The sequence below is a fragment of the Nematolebias whitei genome, chromosome 1 (genome assembly GCF_014905685.2).
Source record: "Nematolebias whitei isolate Nwh7 chromosome 1, NemWhi1, whole genome shotgun sequence".
In the NCBI taxonomy this organism is placed as follows: Eukaryota; Metazoa; Chordata; class Actinopteri; order Cyprinodontiformes; family Rivulidae; genus Nematolebias; species Nematolebias whitei.
The window spans coordinates 23,629,971-23,639,124 of record NC_056498.1 but is presented as its reverse complement, the minus strand read 5'-3'; the positions used below and the strand labels follow the sequence as shown (position 1 = coordinate 23,639,124).

Genomic DNA, 9,154 nt, shown 5'->3' with positions numbered 1-9,154 from the left:
ACATAAATATATACACATATGTGTGTACATATATATTTGTGTGTGTGTATAAATATATATATATATATATATATATATGTGTATATATATATATATATATATTTATACACATGTATACATGCATACACACATACACACAACTTCAAAATAACATAAATTCTCAACCTGTACTGAAAACAGGTCTCAGCGCCACCAGCTGGTGAGAGGCCGTGACGTCAATTTGAACCCCGCCCACTGGAACCGGTACTGAAAGCATAATGGAAACACAACCTGTACCGTACCGAGTAGAGTAGAGCCGGGCTGTACCGGCCCGTACCGGTACTAATGGAAAAGGGGCATAAATTGTCTTTTAAATCCAGCAGAAAATCCATGAAAAAAGACCCAGGACTGTTGAACAGCTGTAATCTTATTTCAGACAAGAAATGGGAAAACATTCTGCTCTAAAAAACTCCAGCAGCTGGTCTCCTCAGTTCCGAGATGTTTACAAACTGTTGCCACACTGTAGGAAACACGGCACTGTTTCAACTTTTTGCATAAACATTTTATATGTTTTCTATGTTCCATTTTGAACTACATATGGGATTACCAGTAGATTTGCTAATCACCGCATTCTATTTTTATTAATATTTTACACAATGTCCCAATTTTTTTCAGAATTAGGCCAGTACCTTAAGGTCTCTTCTCTGGCGGACGACTTCCTTGAGGACCCCCATGAGGATGTCTGTAGCTAAGGTGCGCTCGTGGGCCTCGTCTAAAATGATGACGCCGTACCGCTCCAGCAAGGGGTCATTCATGGCCTCCCGCAGCAGCATTCCATCTGTCATGTACCTGAGAGAAAAAAAGAAGGTGCAATACTAACTGCTCAAGACATGAAGCCTTTCCCATAATGCATCTTGGATTTATTTGACAAAACCTGCTTTAAAAGTAAAGGTCTAGCATTTCTCTCTAGTACTCTGAGTGTGTGCTGATGTTGATTCTCAGAAACTTTAGCTCAATATCTGTGTAGTAGACTAAACTTCTTACTTGAGCACAGTCTTGGCGGAGCTGCAGTCCTCAAACCGGATGGAATATCCCACCTCTTGACCCAGAGTGACGTCCATCTCATCTGCCACCCTATGGGCCACACTCATCGCTGCCACCCTCCTGGGCTGGGTGCAGGCCACCGCCCTCTTTGGTCCTGACACTGAACGCATCATCTCTACACACCACTGAGGGATCTGATGAACACAAGTGAAGAAGTCTGTATGGGTTTTTTTCTTAGGTTTTAAAACTTTAAAACTTTTGTTGGATGTAATTGGGACCCTGTGTACACAATTTCATTCCACCACATGTACCACATGTGGTGCGTATGAAACTTAGACTTTGACTTGACTTTTAAAATAAGCAATCATCAACAAATTACAGATTAAAGCAGAGCAGCTTATAACGTACTAAGTAGATTAGCTTCAATTACTACTGCCAAACAATCAAACATTCTGTTCAATCAGCAATTTATTTTTTGGAATATTATTTTTACAATTCGTCATGATCTGCAAAGTCAATACTGACTAAAACCCGGATTTTTGAAAATCGCACTAAAGTGTTGTCCTTTATGAAAAAAGAAGCTCAGGAGATGCGTTCACTCTTTTCAAAGGGATAGTATGGATCTTTGTAAGTGAGGTTCTATGGAAAAGTTATGAACATCTAGTATCTCACCTGTTGTAGATAACTCCGAATGAACTTTGTAAAAATAGAACTTGACAAGTAGTCAAGCTAGTTCAAGCAAAGCCAAGACCAAGGTCGACAAAAGACCTTTGCTACTTGAAGCCAATATTCCCGACTTGTAGTTTTACCTAGCCTTTTGCTACTTTTACATTTTAGTCTGCCTATAACAACTCTTAGCTAAACTTTTGCTACATTAGCTTTTAGCTAGCATTTTGCTACTTTAACCTTTAGCTAGACTTTACTTACTTTTAGTTAGCCTGTTGCTACCTTTACCTTTCAGCTACTGTTATGCTGCTTTTAGCTAGCTTTTAGCCACTTTAAGCTAGTGTTATGCTACTTTTAGGTCTACAGTTTGGCACTTTAGCAAGTAGCTTCTTTCTGCAGGGTGCTTTGTTCATGGTAGTTCAGCTAGTGTTCTTCGTCTTTTAGTTTTAAAAACTCAGTTTTAACTTCTTCAGCAAATTTTGGCAAAATCATTCAGCACTCAGAATTCATACCGCAGATTTGCACAAATGCAATTTATCTGTTTTATAAACATTTACATATTTATCCTTTGTTTTTAACAAAGTTTTTTTTTTATTCCTGTCTGGAGTTCCTTAGACAGCACTGAAAGTGCTACAGCTGGCTGCAGTTGTCATTATTTATGCTTGCATTAAAACACACAATTACGATGTAAATAACTGTCAGGTAAAACAAATGGTGATATAACGCAGTGGTTCCCAACACTGGTCCTTGAGGAACACCATCCTGCATGTTTTAGTTGTTTCTCTGCTCCACCATACATGATTCAGTGATTTAATTACTTCATCAAGTTCTGCCAAATCCTGTTAATCACCCATTCTTTCAAATCAGGTGTGTCAAAGCTTGGAAACAATTATAACATGCAGAATGGTGTTCCGCAAGGACCAGGGTTGGGAGCCATTGGTATAAAGGTTTATAAAAATATTGACATATTGAATATCATTATATTACTTTTGAAATTGATTGAGTTGTTTCTAAATGGTAGCAATCCATTTTGGTCTTGCCTACACTCAGACTAGTTATTAGCTCCCCAATCTGGTCAAAATTAAATTACTTCTCCAACTGAGTTCATTCAAAGAGCTATCTGCAACAGGTAAAATATTAACTATTCATTACCGGTCCACAAAAACTTATGATATAGTTGCAATGACAGTAAGTCATTGCCATTTAAGTTGTCTTTTAAATACCAACCAGTAAGAGGTACAAAAATGCCAATAAGAGGTTGGGAAGAGAAAAAAAGATAATATCAGCATCTCTCTTTAGGATTTAAAGAGCCGATCTGTAACCATCCCAGCTGCTTAAAATGCTTAAAAGAACAGCATGAGTGATATTATTAGAACTGTGATTTTATTTGAAATTAATCTGAAAGTGATAATGAGTTAAGCTACATTAACAGGACAAGATCATGTGCATTCCCTTCTGAATTTTTTGTAATGGATTTTTGGAGGATTATAGCTAATTTAAAAAAAGGATGCTAAACTTCCATCCATTGCTGGCATACAGAAAGACACACGGGCATGTAAAAACCACAGGAATAAAAAATATGATTTATTTTAAAGCACTGACGAGCTTATACTTCTCTACATGTGAAGTGCTTGGAGGATACTTTATATTCACCTCAGGAGGAAACAAACTCACGCAGTGATTTACTCTCATCTTCCCTTGCAAATGTAAAAACCAGACATCCCTGCTTCTTCTACAACTAACAATAAATAGTTCAATTTATCTTCCTGCGAATTAAATCCAGAGGAGACCATTTAAAATACATGAATCCTTCATTCCGTCGTGTTTTTTTTTCATAACATTAAACCAAGTTTAATCACCGAATATCAAACTCTGATTTACTACGACACATCTAAGTTTTTTTGTTTGTTTTTTTGTGCAGCTAATGACTTCTTCTAATTTTACCTGCGTGGTTTTTCCTGAGCCTGTCTCTCCCACCAGTACAAAACACTGGTTCTGTGTCAGGATGTGAGTGAAGTTCTCCCTGTACTCCCAGACCGGCAGCTGCAATCGTTTCTTCAGGATCTCATGGTAGCGTGACGTGTGGGGCAGGCTGGTGAGAGGATTCATCTGCTGATGAACGGGGGGTTGCTTGAGGAAGTTGGCTGCTGCTGGGTTGAGGGGGGTCTGGTTCCTATCACGGTCTCGATCCTGATCTCGATTCCGGTTGCGGTCCCTGTCACGCCTTTGATAGAAAGATGAATGAGGTTACAATGACATAACACACTGCAGGTGAAAAGAAACAAAATTAGGCTAACAACATCAGAGAGGGTGTGAATAGAGCTAGATGGAGAACTTTGAACAAATGGTGCACAAATTTTAACCCCCGTATATAGAAATCACATAAAAATATTACTGCGCATTCTTTTTCACAACCAAAAAAAATCTAATTAAACAAGAGTAGCAAGCACAGATCATATATAAACTAATTAACTTTTACACCAAGAAAAAAATTACCCAGAATTTTTAACATTTTTGTTTTTGTCTAAGACTGTGACATTTTACTTTGCACCTCAAAAGGACTCCAAAAGCAAACTAAAGACGCATTTCTGCAAAAATGCAGTGAATGACATGAATGACAGATCACATTTTCAAAATAATGCATTGCTAAAGTTATAAGAAGCAGAACATAATCTAAAATTAGCTAAACAGTAGCTAAAAGCTCAAATGAGCTAGCCTTAGCGGAAAGGAAAAATGGGCAGTAATGTCGGTAAAGGCTAAATGTAACATCCATCCATTTTCTTTACCCGCTTATTCCATTTTGGGTCACGGGGGTCACTGGTGCCCATGTCCAGCAATCACTGTGCGAGGGGCGGGGTACACCCTGGACGGGTCGCAAGTCCATCACAGGGACACATAGAGACAAACGAGACAAACAAACATTCACTCTCTCACTCACATCTAGGGGCAATTTAGAGTTACCAATCAGCCTAACATGCATGTTTTTGGTCTGTGGGAGGAAACCGGAGTACCCGGAGAAAACCCACGCATGCACGGAGAGAACATGCAAACTCCACCCAGAAAGGCCCCTGGACCGGGGTTTGAACCAAGGACCTGCTTGCTGAGAGGCAGCAGCTCTACCAGTTGTGCCACCGTGCTGCCCATCTAAATGTAAATGTAACATCAGTTGCTAAAAGCTAAATGTAGCAAACCTGTAGCTAAAAGCTAAAATGACCAAAACCATATCTAAAAGCAAATATTAGCAAGACAGAAGGTAAAAGTTGCGTTAGAAGACAAAAATTTAGCAAGTAAGCAATGTTTTTACATACTACTCCTTTGCAAATGAGTTTCTGTGTTAAGGTTGGAAATAGTGTATCCACGTCAGAGCCTCTTTCCTGTGGGCACCCACAGGGCTCAATTCTTGGATCCCTTTTATTTTCACTATCTGCTGCCTTTGGGATATATCCTGAGAAAACATGTCCTTTCATTTCATTGTTTTGCTGAACATTGTCAGATTTACCTGCCCTTAAAACCTAACAGTTCTTGCTCCATTCGCCCTCCTTTAAAATGTTTTGATGACATCAAGGCATGGATGGCTTCAAATGTTTTAAGTTTTAATGATCAGAAAACTGAAGTCATTGTGTTTAGCCCTAGCTCTACTGTTGTCACTGATCCTGTAAACCTTGACTCTCTTCAGCCTTTCCTTAAGCAGTCTGTGACGAATCTCGGGATGGTTTTAGACTGGATTGTATACCTGGATTATTGAGCATGGACTTTGCTGGTTTTGAACCAGTTTGACATGACTGTCAACGAGGAAGAGGACCGGCAGGGGAAGGGGCGTGCCAAAGAGACCATCTTAGCACCAACAAAACTGTTTTGTTCCACTTTGGAGTAAGCTGTTGGTGGGAAGAATCAGTTTTGTGTTGTGTCCAGAGGACCAGATTGAACTTTTTTTTTTTTAGATTTTTCTACCTGGATTATTGAGCATGCATCAGGATATTTTGTGTTGTGTATTTCCTTGACTGATGAAGCCTTCCAGATGGAAGGTGAAACATTTCAGCACAAAAAATGAAACTGTCTAGATGACCTGACTGAAAATTGTTGGACTGACTTTTAGTTTAATAAACAGTTTAACTCTGTTCTACAAAAAAAGCTTCTTCCAGTTAAAGCAGATAGCTAAGCTTAAGTCCGTGTTGATAAATGCCCTTGCACCCTCACACCTCTCTCTGACCTAATTCGACCACATGTTCCTTCTCAAACGTTGAGATCATCTGACCAGCTGCTATATATATATAATATATATGCAAATAGATGTAGTTTGATGGAAACAATAGTGATTATTGGAGCAGCATTCACATTAATGTCATCACATGGACACACCTGCCAGGACAAAGCTACACACACGAGTCAGGCTCCTTTTGTATGCAATGAGTAAAAATCAAAAAGTTTAAATTATTGGGGCATTAAAGTATGTGTCTTCGTTATGACCTCTACATGAGCTGAACTTAGCCTAGCATCGGTTAGCATGTCATGTTGTTAGCCGCGTTTGGAGAAGAGCAAGCCGGTTGTAGGGAATCTTAATAAATGTGATTTTTGCGCACTGAATTACACTCTAATAACAGACATAATCGGCTTTAAATCCTGTACCAGACATATAAATGCATGCCATAATTCTCGCTAGCGCGAACATATTAGCATGTGTTAGCATAGCTACATGAACAAACCTCAAGTTTGACGCTTGGGGTTGACACAGTGAACGGTTTTGTTTTTTGTTTTTACAAGAGGAATAACTGTCCCCTAAGGTTAAACGGTCTCGTTTGGGCATAGGACACCGGAAATTTGTCCAAAACGAGGCTAAATCAATGAATAGCCTGTAGAAAACTGTCAAAACACCAGTGGCACCACAACCGGAAGCTGTTCTTACCTCATCTTTAATGAGTTAAATGCTGCGAGGATCAGAAAACGTCCTGAATTTAAGATTTCCTGCAGATGGTGTTGAGCATGTAGTCTACCAGAGTGCAGAAGCAGTCAGAATTTGGATGCGAGGGAGGACGCTGATATGGGAGGTCTTCACTGCATCTGGAGACTGGATGCTCAAGCTCAGGGGCGCCACCAAAGGGGGGCAAGGGAGGGCAATGGCCACCCTTAAAAAAAACTGGTAACCCCCACAACCCTAAAGGTATGAGAAGATTACAAGATAGTGGTGAAAATGTAGTATGTTGTAAAGTTTAGAGACAGTGGCATTGACAAAAAGACTGGAGACAAAACTGGAATGTTCTCCTTAGAAGTGACAAAGATGGATGAGATGATGAATGAGATCATCAGAGGTACAGCACAGGTTGAACAACTGGGAGATAAAGTTACAGCGGCCAGACTGAGATGGTTTGGACATGTCCAGAGGGACAGAATGGTAGACAGATGGTAGAAATATAGCTGCCGGGAAAAAGACAAAGAGGAGCTTTAAGGATGCAGTTAGAGAGGACATGGAGGTAGTTGGAGTGAGGACAGAGGACAGGAGATGACATGCTGTGGCAACCCCTGAAGAGGGAACAGCGCGAAGAAGGGTCTAAAATCATCATCCTCAACACTAGGATGTGGGTCTCAGGAGGTTAATTTCACTTATCTGTGGCAGCCATCTTGAATGGAGTTGACTCCAAGTATTAATCAGTTGAAGATGTACATCCAATCATTTCTTTATCCGTTTTATTAAAATGTGTTCAGTGGTTTATGAGATAGTTTGCAAACACTGTGGACAACACACACATGCACAGACTTGAGCAAAAATATTATTGTCTTTCACCTTCAACTATATAAATAAATATAACGCATATACGGTAACTATAGCCAGTGAACACCAAGGTAACTTTGAAATGTAAGTCAGTGACTGAATAAAAAATGACATTTTGTTCAATGATATATAATAATAAAGAAGTCCAATCTGAATACTTTGATGAATTTTAAATTAAAAATTGGCAATAATAAGAAAACAAAGAGTAATGCTTCAAGGAATCTCATTTCATGCCAAAGGTTTTTTTTTACTTTGATCATCTTATGTGTAGAAGTAGCAAATTTGTATCTGCATTAGTCTAATTTTTAAATAACATTTGTTTCATATTTTCATTTTAATGTGTCCAATTTGTCAAAATGCACAAATGTATTTATCCTACTAGGAAACCCATAGGTGTGAAATAAATACTTGAATTAATGAAGAGCTTAAATTTATCCTCTACATTTGTAAAGTGATGAATAATCTGTCACACAGAATGATCACTGCCATTACACAGCCTGAGTGCTGCTAACAAGCTGCATAATGCAGACCTGACAACCATCCCCATTTAGGCAGGACTGTTCTGGACCTCTATCTTGTGTCCTGCATAAGGAGGGACGAGACTCCCACATGTCCCAGATTTGACAAGAGCTGGCTGGGCTCACTTGTTCATACCGTGAATGTGTGGTTGGAGGGTCACAGAGGTGCTGCTTCGTGGGCTTCCTACAACAGCAGGAGTGAGGTTACCACAATAAGTCTATCAAGTGCATTTTCTCAGCTTTCAGAAACCATTGTTTCACCATTTGCTCTTGCCAAGGTCGGATGCTTTTCCCCTCCCTCTCCGCTTTGCTTTGCTGCTCTGTCTGTCTGTGAAAGTGCTTCTGAGCCTCTCTTGCATATCTTCCGAATCATAATAATGGACTTGTTTTGATCAGATGGTCCCTCAACACAATTGATAACATTTCTTTAAGAGAAGACAGGCTTTAGGTGAGCCGGTTTGCCCTGTTGGCACGCACGCAGCTTGATATCTCATTGACTTTAAGACTTGATGATGTGTCTATCTCTGCTGCCATTTGTGGATTTTAAGGACACATATTAAATTGGATTTATGATAAATGGTTTCTGCTTTTTTTAATTCATCTGGTGGCTGGTTTTATCAACAATCAAGGACGTCGTCGGCAGCAAATTGGGACCCGATCACGCTGCTTGCCTTTATGATGGCTTGGTTCGTGTCTCGAGTACCCAGACTCAAATGCTTTGGGCAGAATGGATCAGATCTCTAGGATTTTACTCAGTCACGTTCCATCGATGTGGCCATGTAATTTTGACATTTCAGAAATGAGTGGACCAACACAGACTCAAGGTAGATGTCATTAAGTTCTGCCTATCCCCAAAACAACTGTGTGTTTATCTGAATTTGGCTCCCTTGGCTGGCCTTGAAGGCCATCTTATCTGAATTTGCCTGGAGTACATGTGATCTGACGCTCACCACCCCCTCCCTGAGGAATTTCCAACTGAAAACCAGAAGAAATCAGCTGAATAAACATTGTGTCATCATTTCAGGACTCTTGGATTCTCATGAACGTTATTCTTGGCCATTCCTCGACATACCTCGAGAATGTTCATGGATTTCACCGAAGGGAACTGGTTGATTATTCCATCCTTATCAGAACCGCTCACCGCTCTCATCGTCTCTCCCCCCATCGGCAATTCCTCAGG

The 9,154-nt window shown here is 39.9% G+C and overlaps 1 protein-coding gene across 1 annotated transcript in view; it reads right to left on the bottom strand.

Moving 5' to 3' along the window:
• dhx15 (DEAH (Asp-Glu-Ala-His) box helicase 15) overlaps positions 1 to 6,652 on the bottom strand; it is a 67,926-nt gene extending 61,274 nt beyond the window's left edge. Inside the window, exons 1-4 of the mRNA XM_037675898.1 lie at positions 6,593 to 6,652; positions 3,634 to 3,913; positions 1,024 to 1,217; positions 669 to 828 (exon numbers count right to left, since the gene is read on the bottom strand). Coding sequence (XP_037531826.1) covers positions 669 to 828; positions 1,024 to 1,217; positions 3,634 to 3,913; positions 6,593 to 6,597 — 639 coding nt within the window. The 5' untranslated portion in view covers positions 6,598 to 6,652. The remainder of the gene's footprint in view (positions 1 to 668; positions 829 to 1,023; positions 1,218 to 3,633; positions 3,914 to 6,592) is intronic.
• Between the last annotated feature and the right edge of the window lie 2,502 nt (positions 6,653 to 9,154).